Source organism: Pantherophis guttatus, chromosome 16 (genome assembly GCF_059756535.1).
Source record: "Pantherophis guttatus breed Tessera chromosome 16, ASM5975653v1, whole genome shotgun sequence".
NCBI classification, from domain to species: Eukaryota; Metazoa; Chordata; class Lepidosauria; order Squamata; family Colubridae; genus Pantherophis; species Pantherophis guttatus.
The window spans coordinates 8,740,859-8,757,944 of NC_142078.1; the positions used below are offsets into that span (position 1 = coordinate 8,740,859).

The 17,086-nt window shown below is 48.9% G+C and overlaps 1 protein-coding gene across 1 annotated transcript in view; it reads right to left on the reverse strand.

Annotated features, from left to right (window-relative positions):
* PAPPA (pappalysin 1) overlaps positions 1-2,180 on the reverse strand; it is a 160,151-nt gene extending 157,971 nt beyond the window's left edge. Inside the window, exon 1 of the mRNA XM_087880010.1 lies at positions 1,357-2,180. Coding sequence (XP_087736136.1) covers positions 1,357-1,858 — 502 coding nt within the window. The 5' untranslated portion in view covers positions 1,859-2,180. The remainder of the gene's footprint in view (positions 1-1,356) is intronic.
* Between the last annotated feature and the right edge of the window lie 14,906 nt (positions 2,181-17,086).

Consider the following 17,086-nt stretch of genomic DNA (forward strand, 5'->3'; position numbering starts at 1 on the left):
CCCGGTTGGGAGATAGATAGATAGATAGATAGATAGATAGATAGATAGATAGATAGATAGATAGATAGATAGATAGATAGATAGATAGATAGATATTCCTAGCCTCGCTCCTTCCTCCGGGCTGCAGATTCAAAGCTGCTAACTCCCCGGAGTCGCAAAGGCGAGGAGCATCGGAGGTGTAAACGGCCAACTAAAGGAAAGGGAGCCCAGAGCCAGACGCATCGGCTCGGCAAATCCACTCCCCGCGTGGTGGGAAAACGGGCGGAGAGACGTTCGCGGGGGTCTCTCCGACTCATTCACAAAAAAATAACCAGACAAGCCAGGGCGTGTGTACGTCGAGACACAACACCACGTGGCTGTGTTGTTGTTGTTGTTATTGTCGCCGCCGCCGCTCCCTGGCAATGCCACCCGCGTCCCCTTCCCACGCCGAGACCCCGCTCGGGACCACCCCACCCACCGCCCCGCGCGCGTCTCTTCGGCGGCCGCCAAGGAGCCACCGTCCCCAAACCGAGAGAAGCGCCCGGGCGCAGCTGCCATCCCCAACCGTGCGCCCGCCAAATTGGAGCAGCGCCGAAAGGACACAGCCCCTCGCACCCCCCCCCCCGTCGCACGCCTCGCTCTGTCATCCCCAACCTTGCGCCCGCCAAACTTCGGGCAGTGCCAAATCTCTCTCTCCCTCCCTCCTTCCCTTTCTCTCTCTCTCTCTCCCCCTCAGTCTCTCTCCCTCCCTCCCTCCCTCTTTCTCTCCCTCCCTCCCTCTTTCTCCCTCTCTCTTTCTCTCTCCCTCTCTCCCTCCCTCTCTTCCTCTCTCTCTCCCCCTTCCCTCTCTCTCCCTTTCTCTCTCTGTCTCTCTTTCTCTCTCCCTCCCTCCCTCTGTCTTTCTCCCTCCCTCCCTCTCTCTGTCTCTTTCTGTGTCTCCCTCCCTCCCTCTCTCTCCCTTTCTCTCTGTGTCTCTCTTTCTCCCTCTCTCTGTCTCTCTCTGTGTCTCTCTCTTTCTCCCTCCCTCCCTCTCTCTCCCTCTCTCCCTCTGTCTTTCTCCCTCCCTCCCTCTCTCTGTCTCTCTCTCTGTGTCTCTCCCTCTCTCCCTCTGTCTCTCTCCCTCCCTCCCTCTCTCTGTCTCTCTCTTTCTCCCTCCCTCCTTCCCTCTCTCTCTCCCTCTTTCTCTGTGTCTCTCTCTCACACACAAACACGCCTTCCTTGTCATCCCCAACCGTGCGCCCGCCAAACTTCATCCAGCGCCAAAAGGACCCCCCCCCCCTCGCCCGCGCGCTTCCCCTGTCATTCCCCAACCGTGCGCCCTCCAAACTTCGGCCAGCGCCAAACGGGGCCACCCCTCTTTCCTTTCCCCTTTCTTACCTGCGATCACAGCCGGCGCCTTCTGGCCCCCTTCGGGCCGCAACCAAGCCTGGACGGTGAAAGCATCCCGGGGTATCTCCAGCTCCGCCTTCAAGCGCAGCTGCTCGCCCTGGCCTCGGAAATAAAACGCCCTGCTCGGTGGGGTCAGGGGCCGGCGACCCTCGTTTGGTCCCTGGGCTTCGTCCTGAGCTCGCCTCCTCCGCCGGGGGACCCGGGGCGCTTCCAAAGCTCCGGCCGCCGAAATGGAAGAAGAGCGCCTACCCCGGGCTAACCGTGTGGCGCAGGTGCCCGGCGCGGGGTAACGCCAGAAGAGCGCTTGGTGCCGCTGCTGGTGGTGCTGTTGGCGCCGGGTGGCTCGCCTCGCCCGCCGGGAGCGCTCCTCCAGCCCGCATTCGGCGCCCCCGCCGGGGCTCCCGTGGCCGCCGGTGGCGTGGGCTGCCGCCGCCGCCGCCGCCGCGCACACGACCGCGAGAGGCAGGAGCAGGAGAGCCCAGCGCCGCATCGCCGCGCGTGCTTTCGCCCGCGGCTGCCTTGGCGAGCGCTCGCGCGGGCTGCCAGTTTGCGAGCTCCTCCTCGCGGCTTTTTTCTTTTCTTTTCTTTCTTTTTTTTTTCTCTCTCTCTCTCTCCCCTTCTTCTTCTTTTTCTTCTTCTTCTTTTTCTTTTTGGGTTTCTTTTGCTCGCTCTCGGGACTTCTCTCCCCGGCTCCTCTCCTCTCCTCTCCTCTCCTTCGCCCTTGTTGGCGACTCGCGCTTTTTATAACCCTTCTCCCTTGCCTTCTCTCTCTCTCTCTCTCTCTCTCTCTCTCTCTCCCTCTTTTTTTTTTCTCTCTCTCTCTCTTGCCTCCCCCCCCACCACCACAGCCGAGCGTCTTTCTCCCACCCGCACGCACGCACACACACACACACACACACACAAACACACCCCTCCGGCTTCGCGATTTCTTTTTTTCTTTTTCTTTTTTTTTTCCCCCTCTTCACCCACCCTTCTCAAAATAAAATGAAATTTAACCGCCTCTCTTTCGCGGCCCCCCGTTGGCTCCCCCTGAACCAGCAACAGCCACTCAAAGAGTCCGGCGCGCGCGTGAGATGCTCCGATTCATTTCATTTATTCTCTCTCTCTCTCTCTCTCTCTCCCTCTCCCTCTTCTTGTCCCGCTCCTTCCCTCTCCCGCTCCCTCTTTCTCCTTCTCCCTCACTCACTCCCTTCCCCTCCCTCTCTCTCTCTCTCTCCTTCTCCCTCCCTCCCTTTCCCTCTCTTTCTCCCACCCCTCCCTCTCTCCCCCTCTTTCTCTTTCCCCAACCCACCCTCTCTCTCATTCCCTCTCTTCTTCTCTCTCCCTCTCTCTCCCTCTCCCTTTCTCCTCCCTCCCTCTTCTTCTCCCTCTCCCTCTCCTCCCTCCCTTTTCCCCTCTTTCCCTTCCCCCCTCCCACCCTCTCCTTCTCCCTCTCTCCCCCCTCTCCCTCCTTCCCCCTCCCTCCCTCTCTCCCCCTCTCTTTCTTTCCCAAACCCACCCTCTCTCTCTCCTTCTCCCTCCCTCCCTTTCCCTCTCTTTCTCCCACCCCCTCCCTCTCTCCCCCTCTTTCTCTTTCCCCAACCCACCCTCTCTCTCATTCCCTCTCTTCTTCTCTCTCCCTCTCTCTCCCTCTCCCTTTCTCCTCCCTCCCTCTTCTTCTCCCTCCCTCTCCTCCCTCCCTTTTCCCCTCTTTCCCTTCCCCCCTCCCACCCTCTCCTTCTCCCTCTCTTCCCCCTCTCCCTCTCTCTTTCTCCTTCCCCCTCCCTCCCTCTCTCCCCCTCTCTTTCTTTCCCAAACCCACCCTCTCTCTCTCCTTCTCACCCACTCTCTCTCTTCTTCTCTCCCCCTCTCCCTCTCCCTCCCTCCCTTTCCCTCTCTTTCTCCTTCCCCCTCCCACCCTCTCCTTCTCCTTCTCTCCCCCTTCTCACCCACTCTCTCTTCTTCTCTCTCCCTCTCTCTCCCTCTCCCTTTCTCCTTCCTCCCTCTCTTCTTCTCCTTCTCCCTCCCTTTTCCCCTCTTTCCCTTCCCCCCTCCCACCCTCTCCTTCTCCCTCTCTCCCCCTCTCCCTCTCTCTCTCTTTCTCCTTCCCCCTCCCTCCCTCTCTCCCCCTCTCTTTCTCTTTCCCAAACCCACCCTCTCTCTCTCCTTCTCACCCACTCTCTCTCTTCTTCTCTCTCCCCCTCTCCCTTTCTCCTTCCTCCCTCTCTTCTTCTCCATCTCCCCCTCCCACCCTCTCCTTCTCTCCTTCTCCCTCCCTCCCTCCCTTTCCCTCTCTTTCTCCTTCCCCCTCCCACCCTCTCCTTCTCCTTCTCTCCCCCTTCTCACCCACTCTCTCTTCTTCTCTCTCCCCCTCTCCCTTTTTCTCCTTCCCACTCCCTCCCTCTCTTCTTCTCCCTCCCTGCCCCCCCTCTCTCATTCTCTCAGCTTCCCCCCCCATCATCTTCATCAGCTCCCCTCCCTCTTTTCTTTCCCACTTAAATGAAAGAAAAGAGAGAAAGGTAGACAAGAGGATGAGTGAATAAGAAATTGCTGGCCAGGTCCTGTTCTTTTTTTGGGGGGGGGGGAGAGATTTCTTTCCACCCCCACCCCACCAAAAAAAAAAAAAAGGAGGAAGATACCCACCCAGCAAAGAGAAATGACTAATCCATCACTTTGGAGAAAACGGTGGGAAGGGAGGGGGGAGGGATTAGAAAAAGAAGAGCCAGATTAAAGTCTTCGGGCCCCATCCTCACTTGGGACGGCTTTTATTCCGAGAGAAATTCAAATTGGAGGAGGAGGAGGAGGAGGAGGAGGAGGAGGAGGAGGAGGAGGAGGAGGAGGAGGAGAAGGAGAAGGAGAAGAAGAAGAAGAAGAAGAAGAAGAAGAAGAAGAAGAAGAAGAAGAAGAAGAAGAAGAAGAAGAAGAAGAAGAAAAGTTCCCTTGTAACATTTCACCTCCACCTCTGTTTTGAGATCCTTCCAAAGCTCATATTCTTGGCCCCCAAGAATTGCCCTCACTTTGGATGGACCACACCCCCTCCCCAGTGCTGGTACGAGCTCCCTCCCCCCCCCCTTTTTAAATTTTTATTGTCCCACAGCAAGTAAAAAAAGTCTTGAAACTTGACACCCATATATTTTTTAAAGTTAAAAAAAAAAGTGCTTTCTCTTTCTTTCCTTCTTCCCTGCCTCTCTCTGCCTTAATTTTTCTTCTTCCCCTCTTCTTCCCTCCAAAGTTATGCAATTGCCAGTCTGACACACAGACACACACACACACACACACACACACACACACACACACAGAGAGAGACGTAAGTCTTTGAGGGTGGGTGTCCCCTTCACTGTAGCTAATCCATTACTTAAAATCCGAGATTCTCATCAGATTATCCTGGAGGAGAATACACACTTCATTCCTTCATTGGGAAACTGGAGGTACAAAGTCAGAGAGTAGGACATTAAAAGCTGCTTTATGGCTTTTCAGGCAAATTGGGGTGGGGAGAAAGAGAGAGAGAGAAAGAAAAAGAGAAAGAGAGGGAGAGGGAGAGAGAAAGAGGGAGAGGAAGAGGAAGAGAAAAGAGAAAGGGAGAGAAAAAGAAAGGAAAAGAGAGGGAGAAACAGGGAGGGAAAAGAGGGAGAGGGAGAGGAAGAGAAAAGAGAAAGGGAGAGGGGGAGAGAAAGAGGGAGAGGGAGAAAGAAAGAGGGAGAGGAAGAGAAAAGAGAAAGAGAGGGAAAGAGAAAGAAAGAGGGAAAGATAGGGAGAGAGAAACAGGGAAGGAAAAGAGGGAGAGGAAGAGAAAGAGAAAAGAGAAAGGGAGAGAGAGAGAGAGAGAGAAAGGGAAAGATAGGGAGAGAGAAAGAGGGAGAGGGAGAAAGAAAGAGGGAGAGGGAGAGGGAGAGAAAAGAGAAAGGGAGAGAGAAAGATAGAGAGGGAGAGAGAAACAGGGAGGGAAAGAGAGAGAGGGAGGGAGAAAGGGAGAGAAAAGAGGAAGAGAAAGAGAGAGAAAAGAGAAAGGGAGAGAGAGGAAGGGAGAGAGAAAGAGAAAGGATGAAAGAGAGAGTGGGGGAAGAGAGAGACAGACAGGCACACACAGAGAGAGAAAAAAAATATTAATTTAATTTGTAAGTTTCTAATTTGAAAAACACCAAACAGAAATTGGGCAAGGGTGAATTTTTAAAGTGAAAAAAAGATTTAAAAAAACGTTCTTTCGCCTTCCTACTTTTTTCTTTTCTTTTCTTTTCTTTTCTTTTCTTTTCTTTTCTTTTCTTTTCTTTTCTTTTCCTTCCTTCCTTCCTTCCTTCCTTCCTTCCTTCCTTCCTTCCTTCCTTCCTTCCAAATAGCACATTTGCCTCTCCCTGGACTCGGTTCCTTACCTGTCTTCTATCTTCCTTCCCCCAAATCATAAATTCACAGGTACCTAACAAAGGCCAGGAGTTTTGAGAGACCTCTGTGCCTGAGATGGGGGTATTTAGGGTTGAAGGACAAGCCTGTCTCTATCTGTGAGGGGGGGGGTGGATGTTGAGTATTTGTATATAAACACAACACACACCTCTGTGTTTGTGTATATGTGCTTCTTGGAAGATCACAAAAGCTCCCCCTAATGGCAACAAAAGGTTGGTTTTCAAAGAGAAAATAAATAAATCAAAACATTTTCCTAAGTAAGCAGAAGTTTGCCCAAGGAGCTAGGCACACAGTTCAGTTCCAACACTGCCCCTCCCAAAAAAACCCACCACCTTCTGATCACAACATTCCCTAATTTTGGCTGTTCATAAATACAGTATTTGCCTCGGGTAAGGATATGTGCCAATACTTTTACGAAAGGCAGCTGATGTCACATATTCTAACCTGGTTAGCATCTCACCTGTAAACTGCAGTCTCATCGTTTCTTTCTAATTTAGTTGGGGAGGCCAATCACTCCTTGTTTTATTTTATTGATTTGTTAATTTCATTTATTCGATTTGTGTAGCCGCCAGTGGTGGAATTCATTTTTTTTTTTACTACCGGTTCTGTGGGCGTGGCTTGGTGGGCGTGGTGTGGCTTGGTGAGTGTGGCTTGGTGGGTGTGACAAGGGAAGATACTACAAAATCCCCACTCCCACCCCACTCCAGGGGAAGGATACTGCAAAATCTCCATTCCCTCACCACTCCAGGGGAAGGATACTGCAAAATCCCCATTCCCTCCCCACTCCAGGGGAAGGATACTGCAAAATCTCCATTCCCTCACCACTCCAGGGGAAGGATACTGCAAAATCCCCATTCCCTCCCCACTCCAGGGGAAGGATACTGCAAAATCCCCATTCCCTCCCCACTCCAGGGGAAGGATATTACAAAGTCTCCATTCCCACCCCACTCTGGGGCCAGCCAGAGGTCGTGTTTGCGGGTTCTCCGAACTACTCAAAATTTCCGCTATGTGCGGCAGCTGCCAAAAAAGCCAACACAGGCTGCATTAACAGAGGGATAGAATCAAGATCAGGTGAAGTGTTAATACCACTTGGTAGGGCCACATTTGGAAGACCTGCATCCAGATTTGGTTGCCATGATGTCAAAAAGATGTGGAGACTCTAGAAAGAGTGCAGAGAAGAGCAACAAAGATGATTAGGGGACTGGAGGCTAAAACATATGAAGAACGGTTGTAGGAATTGGGTATGTCCAGTTTAATGAAAAGAAGGACTAGGGGAGACATGATAGCAGTCTTCCAATATCTCAGGGGCTGCCCCAAAGAAGAGGGAGTCAAGCTATTCTCCAAAGCACATGAGAACAGGACAAGGAGCAATGGATGGAAACTAACCAAGGAGAGAAGCAACCTAGAACTAAGGAGAAATTTCCCGACAATGAGGACAATTAACCAGTGGAACGACTTGCCTCCAGAAGTTGTGAATGCTCCAACACTGGAAGTTTTTAAGAAGAGACTGGACAACCATTTGTCTGAAATGGTACAGGTAGTCTTAAACTTACAACGGTGTGTTTAGTGATGGTTCAAAGTTCAAATGGTACTGAAAAAAGTGACATGATCTTTTTTGTCCTTTATAGCATCCCTATGATTATGTGATCAAAATTCAGATGTTTGGCAACCGGTTCATATTTCTGATGGCTGCAGCTTCCTGGGGTCATTCTGTCACCTTTTGCGACCTTTTGACAAGAAAAGTCTCTTCTCCTCTCCTCTCTTCTCCTTTCCTTCTCTCCCTCCCTTATTCTTTTCTCTTCTCTTCTTTCTTCTCCTTTCCTTCCCCTTCCCCATTCCATTCCATTCTCTTTCATATCTCTGAAAACTACTTGGTTGTCCCTTGAAAAGCATCCAGAGATCTACTTCCTTGATGAAAATGTGGGAACCCAGAAAAGCTGTTGGCCTCCAAGAGATGATTTACTGTTCCAGATCTGTCCATCCTTCTGCAGTCCAGGGGGAAAAATGTATCTTTAATCTCTCAGTATCTTCCCTTGGGATTGAATGGAAGTTTTGGAACCCAGGGAGGATGGAGATTGTCTACAGGGCAACGTTGCAATCATAGGTTGGCCACCATGAAAATAAGAGTGAGTTTATACGTATCTCACTCAAGCAAGTTCATCAGAACTTTCTTCTTCTTTGGGATGGAGAGGGAAAGCAAGGGGATAATTTCTGGCACACCGTTTCTCAAGGATCAATTCTCCTTCATACCCTTGTTCTCCTTCTCCTTGTCCTAATCTTTCTCCTTCTCCTTCTCCTTCTCCTAATCTTTCTCCTAATATTTCTTCTTCTCCTTTTCCCCCTCCTTCTCCTAATCCTTCTCCTACTTCTCCTTCTCCTAATCTTTCTCCTTCTCCTTCTCCTAAACTTTCTCCTTCTCTTTCTCCTTCTCCTAATCTTTCTCCTCCTTTCCCCACTCGTTCTCCTTCTCCTAATCCTTCTCCTACTTCTCCTTCTCCTAACCTTTCTTCTTCTCCTTTTCCCCTACTTCTCCTAATCCTTCTCCTACTTCTCCTTCTCCTAATCCTTCTCCTACTTCTCCTTCTCCTAACCTTTCTTCTTCTCCTTTTCCCCTACTTCTCCTAATCCTTCTCCTACTTCTCCTTCTCCTAATCCTTCTCCTACTTCTCCTTCTCCTAACCTTTCTTCTTCTCCTTTTCCCCTACTTCTCCTAATCCTTCTCCTACTTCTCCTTCTCCTAATCCTTCTCCTACTTCTCCTTCTCCTCCTAATCATTCTTCTTCTCCTCCTAATCTTTCTTCTTCTCCTTTTACTCCTCCTTCTCCTAATCTTTCTCCTACTTCTCCTTCTCCTAATCTTTCTCCTTCTCCTTCTTCTCCTATCTTTCTCCTCCTCCTCCTCCTCCTCCTAATCTTTTTCCTTCTCCTTTTCCTCTTTCTCCTAATCTTTCTCCTTCTCCTTTCCCCCTCCTTCTCCTAATCCTTCTCCTACTTCTCCTTATCTTTCTCCTTCTCCTAATCTTTCTCCTTCTCCTTCTTCTCCTTCTCCTAATCTTTCTTCTTCTCCTTTTCCTCCTCCTCCTCCTCCTCCTAATCCTTCTCCTTCTCCTCCTTCTCCTGATCTTTCTCCTTCTCCACCACCTCTTCCTCCTCCTCTTCTTTCCACAAAACCATGCTCTCCTAAACACTTGCTCAAATGAAACATGCCTTGCCAGACAAGCTTAATGAAAGAACAACAACCTTCTGGATTGACTCTCTGAACTCTTTAAGAAACTCCATCACCCTTGCTCACAATTCACATTTTCCACCAGCTCTCCACCTAACCTCCCACTTTCTTGTCTTCTTTGTAGAACCAGTGTGTCTTCTCTCCATAAATCCTCCCCTCCCCTGACCTTCTCACACCGGGGTTTCCCTCTTGTGTAGAGTCCTTTTTGCTCATTTCTCCTCCTCCTCCTCCTCCGTAGGTGGTTCCTCTCCATGCTGCATCATTCAAGGGATCGTGGAAATTTACCTTCAGCTCATTTTCTTCTCTTTTGAAAGGGTTTCCAACGTTTGCGATCTCAACGGCCAGGATTATACTGCCTCTTAAGTTTTCTTTCTTTCTTTCTTTTGCTTTTTCCCCTAGCGGCAATGAGTTCACAGGAAATAATAAATAAATACCACAAGGGGAAAGAAAAATCCTTCCAGCTCATGCCCTTTGGGATGGAGAAAGACATCCGCAATTAAAAACCCATCACTGTTGAAATGCTTCTTAGGCATGTACCTCTGGGCTCGGCTTGGCCTCCACGTTTCCCCTGCCACGGGCTTTGTAAACTTCGCTCTAGAAATGATGCTTTTTTTTTTCCATCCGCGTTCAGTGATCAAGCAACCTAGAACTAAGGATAAAACGTGACAGCGTGAACAATTAATCAGTGGAACAAATTGCCTCCAGAAGTCATGGGTGCCTCGCAGGGGTGGGATTCAAATATTTTAGCAACCGGTTCTCTGCCCGGTGGGCATGGCCTACTCTCTTGCTTGGTGGGCATGGCCTACTTGGCCTCCTGCACCATGGTGTGGGGGGGGGAACGTTTTCACCCTCCCCAAGCTCCAGAGGCTTTTCTCAAGCCTCCGGGAGGGCATAAACGGCCTCCCTTGGGCTCTGGAGGCCTTCCATTTCTGGAATTCCAGAACTTCCGGGAGGCCTGTTTTTTGCCCGCCCAGAGCCTCCACCCAGGCCCTGCACTTACCTGGCATCCAAAACGGGCTGTGTGGAGACTCCTGGGAGGGGGGGAGGGGGGGCGGGGCCTGCCAGTCCTTGCAACTACTGGTTCAGCGAACCAGATGTAAAATTAGCATCCAGTTTGCCCAAACCGTCTGAATCCCACCCCCCGGTGCCTCATCATTGGAGGTTTTTAAGAAAAGACTAGACAGCCATTTGTCTGGAATGATATAGGGCAGGGGTGGGCAAATGTGGCCCTTTTACAACCTGTGGACTTCAACTCCCAGAATTCCTGAGACTCAGGAATTCTGGGAGTTGAAGTCCACAGGTTGTAAAAGGGCCACATTTGCCCACCTGTGGACTTCAACTCCCAGAATTCCTGAGACAGCTGTGTCAGGAATTCTGGCAGTTGAAGTCCACAGGTTGTAAAAGGGCCACAGTTGCCCACCCCTGGTATAGAGCAGGGGTGTCAAACTCAGGGGCGACTGCAGGCTGGAACTGGCCTGGGTGGGGCTTAGATCCGGCCTGCGAGGCCAGCCAGGAAACAGTGAAGGACCGGCCCATGGTGCCTCTGGCAGTGAGCTTCGTTTTCGCTAACAGAGGGTTGCGGGAGGCCATCACAGCCAAAAATGGAACCCGTGAGTGCTGTGTGCAACCCTCCCCGAGCTCTGTTTTCACTGGCAGAGGCTTGCAGGAGGCCGTCACAGCCTAAAACGGAACTCAGGAGCCTAATTTCGCTAGCAGAGCGCTCGGGCCACCACAGGCACACCCGACATGAGTGACATCGAGCTGGCCACACTTGTCCAACACCCCCCCCCCCGAGGTCAAAAACAACCCTGACGTGGCCCTCAAAGAAATTGAGTGTTGTGACCCAGGCCCAAGTAAGTAGTAGGAAAATCAGTCAGTGAAAAAACGAACAAACTTTATCTGAACAACTGAGAATTACTTCATTCCCAGCGTCATTCAACTAAATTAAAGCAAATTCCTCCCAACACAAATTCCTCAGTCCTATCGCAAACCTTGGTCCAATTAGGCAAACTGCCAAAGGCCTTTCTTGGCAAACATTCAGAAGTCACAGATACAAAAATAAATACAAAACGTAGACAAAGAAGAAGACGAAGCTACCAACATGGTTTTCTGGCAAAGCCCAAACGCCGTTGCTGGTCTGTTTTAAGCCTTATAGGAGGGGCCAATCATCTCTTAGCCCTACTCCTGAGTTGTCCTCTTTGCTTGAGCTGCTCTTGTTTTCTGGCAGCTCTTCTCATGCATGCATTAGGAACAGGCTCCTCCTGTTCCTCTGCCTCACTCCAATCAGTCTCTGGAGGCTCTGGAGTCCGCACCTCACTCCCCGATGGCCCTGGCCCCATCTCTGCCTCTGACGCAGAGCCCTCATCCAGGCCTTCCCCAGCCTCCAGGACTGGCCCATGTTCTTCCTCAGCCTCATCACTGTCTGACTCTGCTGCCAGCTCCGCAGGATGCTGGCGGACCACAACATCGAGTTTGACACCCCTGGTATAGGGTCTCCTGTTTGATCAAAGGATTGGATGGACCAGTGGTAGAATTCAAAATTCTTTACTACCGGTCCTGTGGGTGTGGCTTGGTGGGCATGGCATGGCTTGGTGGGCGTGGCAGGGGAAGGATACTGCAAAATCTCCATTCCCTCCCCACTCCACGGGAAGGATACTGTAAAATCTCCATTCCCTCACCACTCCAGGGGAAGGTTACTGCAAAATCACCATTTCCTCCCGATCACCTGGGACTTGGGAGGCAAAGAATAGATGGTGGCTGGGCCAGTCAGAAGTGGTATTTACCGGTTCTCCGAACTACTTAAAATTTCCGCTACCGGTTCTCCAGAACTGGTCAGAACCTGCTGAATAATCACCCCTGGGTTGGACTAGAAGACCTCCAAGGTCCCATCCAGCTCTATTCCAATACAATTCACCGCACGGTGTAGATCGGACGAGTCCATCGTCATCACGATGACTCCCATTTCTGGACCTTCCCGCTTCCGACATTCAATATCTGAGTTGGCCATCCAGCCCAAGCGTGTTGCGTGCAGGATTTTCAAACCGCAAGATAAGAAGATTTTGCAGACTAAATACAATAACTACGTGTCTCGCCTTTTAAGAGAGAGACGATAGACCGCTCAAAGTCCCTCCACTCCGTATAAAAATGTACAGGAAAGGATTTTGGCACAAGCCTCGCTCGCTGCTCTATTTATCTAATCATCAGAATAAGGAAAGTGGCTTAAAAAACACTGGGACGTTTCCAGCCATTAGTCATACAACAGAGCTTAAATTAGTCAGAGCTGACAAATTCGAGTCTTTTTCAATGAGATTACTCTTAAGTATGACTAAATCCAACCCACCGGCTGAGCTGAAGGAACGGGGGAAATCAAAGCTCCATCTTCCCTTTTGTTTAAGGGAGGCAGAAACTTGTATATTATTTTTTTTAAAAAAAGGCATTCAAAGGTGGAAGGTGTATTTCTCCCCTCTTTTTTTTTTTTTAGTTTGACGGAGGAGAATAACAGGGTGGGAGACTTTTGGAGAGGTTGTTCTCTTTAATAATAATTTAAAAAATCAGCTACGTTGGCCACGATCCATTTTCTAGGTCAGGAGTCAGCAATCCGTGGCTCTGGAGCCACATGTGGCTCTTTCACCCCTCTGCTGTGGCTCCGTCGCTCAAAATATGCGTTGCAACCGCCAATGTGCGACACCCGCCGGCACGCGATTTATTGAGCTTTTCGACCTCCAGTAGGCTAACCATGGATAAATTCAAGAAAAGAAAAGTTTCAGAAGAAAACAGAACATTTAATTCAACTACATATGCTAATTTTGTGGCCGCTCAAGAAATAGTCAGGCACGGGAAGGGTTTTGTGGCTCCTGGTGTTTTCTTTTCTGTGGGAAATGAGTCCAAATGGCTCTTTGAGTGTTTAAGGTTGCAGGCCCCTGTCCTAGGTGTTCCTCTTCTGTTGGGGCAGCTGGGCCCTTTTCAAAACCCAGGCTGAGGTCACCCACGAGCTCACTCCATTCCCAAGAATATCTCCATGAATCATGGAAAGCCTTCTGGTAAATGCAGCTCCTCATTCATTCCTTCATTTATCAGCATCTCCAACAGAAGTTGTCCTGCCAAGAGAACTCCCCCTCACTTTCCCAATCCTTATTTTGGGGAGGAGGGGAAAACCACACTAGAGCCCACATATGGAGATTTGGTGGCATGATTTAGACTAAGGGTCCCCAATCCCCAGTCCGTGGACCAGCACTGAGCTGTGGCATGTCAGAACATGGGCCGTGCAAACAAGCAAAGACCCCATCTTCAGGATACAGATAGCACATGAAACTTTGCCCCCTCCGGTCCACAGAAAAACCTCTCTCCGTAGAACTGGTCCCTGGTGCCCAAAAGGTTGGAGGCCACTGATTTCGATTATCTGTGGTAGGAGGTTGGTCTTATGAGTGGCAATTGGAGTTTGTCCTCCATTCCAAGATGTGAGTTTTGGGTCTGTGGGAACCTTGGTGCTCTCTGAGCTTGGTTGTTTTCTTGCAGATGTTTCACGACCCAACTAGGGAACATCATCAGTGGTAGAAGGGAGTGGGATGTGTGGAGTGGAAAAAGAAGGAGAATTGGAAGGAGGAGGAGGAGGAGGAGGAGGAGGAGGAGGAGGAGGAGGAGGAGGAGGAGGAGGAGAAGGAGGAGAGGAGGAAGAGGAAGACTGTGAGGGTCCTTGGTGCTCTGTGCACTTGGGGGTTTCTTGCAGATGTTTCATGACCCAACTAGGGAACATCATCAGTGGTAGAAGGGAGTGGGTTTTGAGGAGTAGAAAAAGAAGGAGAATTGGGAGGAGAAGGAGGAGAAGGAGAAGGAGAAGGAGAAGGAGAAGGAGAAGGAGAAGGAGAAGGAGAAGGAGAAGGAGAAGGAGAAGGAGAAGAAGGACTGTGGGCTCCTTGTCTACCTACCCTTGAAAGGATTCTCAGAGTGACAGGTGGTTGTTCTGAAGCAATCCTGAGGGAATAACCACCAAAAGTTTGGGAAAGATAAGCAAAGTCGGCTAGCAGAGAGAAACGCAAACACAACAGTGAGAAAACTACAGAAACATGGGAAAGACACCAAAAACCAACGAAACCAAGAAAGCATAAACACACCAACTCTGCAACTGGGCCCAAAGCCTTTTTGTCTTTGGTGGCGGTGAGGTGAACTGGGATGGAATAGCTCCAGAGGGGTTGACCATTGCTGAGAACGCTGGAAGAAGAAAGCTAGTCTCTGGAAGGGAGACAGGGAAAGTTGGCTTGATGTAATGGAGCCGCCATGTTTCAACGACCCCAGAAGTCGGCTTGTATTTTGCTCAATCAGCTGCCTTGATTCGATCCGTCAGGAATAAGGGAAGTGTGAAAGCCACAGAATGAACAAAAAGTTGTGGCTCATGCCAGAGAAATGAAGAGTTTCAAGTCTGGGAAGCCAGAAGGACTTTTGTTCCTATTTTAACAGGAGCTGGCTTGGAATCCGTCCTGCCAAAACTTTGCTACCAAGCTGGATGTGGGACAAACCCTTCTTCTTCTTCTTCTTCTTCTTCTTCTTCTTCTTCTTCTTCTTCTTCTTCTTCTTCTTCTTCTTCTTCTTCTTCTTCTTCTTCTTCTTCTTTCTTTCTTTCTTTCTTTCTTTCTTTCTTTCTCTCTCACACACATTTCTCTCTCTCTCTCTCATTGTCTCTCTCTCAAATTCTCTCATTTTCTTTTTCTCATTTCTCTCATTCTGTCTCATTCTCACACACTCTCTCTTATTTTCTCTCTCTCATTCTTTCTTTCTCTCTCATTCTCTCATTCTTACTCTCTCTTTCTCTGTGTCTGACTCTCTCTCTCTCTCTTTCTGTCTCTCATTCTTTCTCTCTCACACACACATTTTTGTCTCTCTCTCTTTATCTCTCTCTCTAATTCTCTCTCTTTTCTCTTTCTCTCATTTCTCATTCACTTTCTCATTCTCTCTCATTCTCTCTCTCTTTCCCTTTCATTCTTTCTCTCTCACACACACATTTTTGTCTCTCTCTCATTCTCTTTCTCTCATTCTTTCTCTCTCTCATTCTGAGTCTCTCTCTCTCTCTCTCTCTCTCTCTTATTCTCTCTCTCTCTTTTTCTCTCCTCCCACCCTCAGGGTTCCACCAAGGCAGCCATCCCTTGATTGATCGATCCCAGAAAGGGAAGGGACCCCATGAGTGAATGAAATAAAAACATTCCAAGCATGCCACCTGAGACTTTTAGTAGATGCCTCCAAGATGGTTGGGGAGGAGAAAGATGTGGACTTTCAAGTTGTAGTAGAAATGAAAACAACCCAGCACTCCCGATGCAAACCACGGAAAGAGTTCAACCCGACTGCAGAATCCGCCATTCTTACTTTAAAAACCTGGTAGACAACAGCCACATGAAGGATCTTCCTGAAAAAGATTGCAGTCTGCGGGCCAAGCAGAAGGAGAATAGGCAGCAGATGATGGGATTTCTTTTCTTTTTTTCAGATTTGTGTTTGCTTTCTTATGATTTCAAGAGGAATCAAGAGACAAAGGGGATCCATTTGTCAGCTTTGTTTTGGGGGATTGTATAGCTACTAGTTAGGATCCATTGAATTAGTTTCCTCCTCCTCCTCCTCTTCTTCTTCTTCTCCTCCTCCTCCTCCTCTCCTCCTCCTCCTTCTCCTTCTCTTTCTCCTTCTCCTTCTCCTTCTCCTTCCTTACATGAAGATCCTGCATGAGAAATATGCTTGGTCAGTGAAGAAGCAGGCACAGTGACATGGATGAAGGTCACTGTCCAAATAGGTTTCACAGCCTCAAAGCTAAGAATTCAGACATACAGAAAAAAGGGTGGTTTCACAGTCCTCCTCTCTTAAATCTTCACAAGCACTAGACTAGAGCAGACTGAACATCAACACCTAAGTTAAATCTACTGGGAAAGCATCCTAGTAGAGTGGTTTTTCTTCTGCGTGGCAAATTATGGTGACTCTGAATCCTGGGTTCCAAATCAACCAGATAAGAGTCAACACAATTCAAGAGGGTTCATTTGTGGCGACGTAAAGATTCTAAACTGATGACATATTTCACTCTGCCTCCCAGCATCACCTGCTCTTCTCCTACAATCTCTCCTTTATAATCTGCTGGGATCGAAGTTGGTTGGAAACAGATCCGGAATCTTCTCACCCATCCCATCCAGCAGTGCTAAATTCCCTTGGAAAACCTGAACAAGATTTTTCTATTTGGTTTGGTGATGCTGCCTTTAAGCCGACATTCACTAGTGCCCTATATCTGGGATTGGCAATTCCAGTGGTCTTCCGGGTGCGCTTCAAGGTGTTGGTTCTTACCTTTAAAGTGCTCCATGGCTTAGGACCTGGGTACTTACGAGACCACCTTCTGCAACCAATAACCTCCCACCAACCAGCACGCTCCCACAGGGTGGGCCTCCTCAGGGTGCCATCACTAAAGCAATGTCGACTGGTGGTTCCCAGGGAAAGAGCCTTTTCTGTGGGGGCACCTACCCTTTGGAACAGATTACCCCCAGGGATACGAATGATCCCAGATCTTCGTACTTTCCGTCGTGCACTTAAGACCTTTCTATTTCACCAAGCCGGGCTGGCATAAATCTCTTCTAATTTTCCTAAATCTTTATGTTGAAAATTCTTAACCGATGAACCAAATTGGCTTAATCATCTTCTATTCACATTTTATATGTATGTTATTTTAACTGTTCACCGCCCTGAGTCCTTCGGGAGAAGGGCGGTATAGAAATTGAATGAATGAATGAATGAATGAATGAATGAATGAATGAATAAATAAATAAATAAATAAATAAATAAATAAATAAATAAATAAATAAATTCTTGTTTTTGCCGAGGTATTATTAAGACTGATTTTATAAAGGTGCCTGATGGACAGATGAAGGAAGACATTTGCTACCAGCAAATCTTTTTCGTTTTCCCTCTTCTATTTTGCAAAAGCTGGAATCACAAGGCCAGAGTCCTACTATGCGGCCTCAAGAGCAAACTGCACCCAATGTCTCCATGGCTTTTTTTAAAAAAAACGAAATAAAGGCTGTTCTTGTTTCTGTATAATTAGTTGCAGCCTGCATTACGAAAACATTCCAGGGACTTATTCGTTGACTTAGTAAAAATCCCC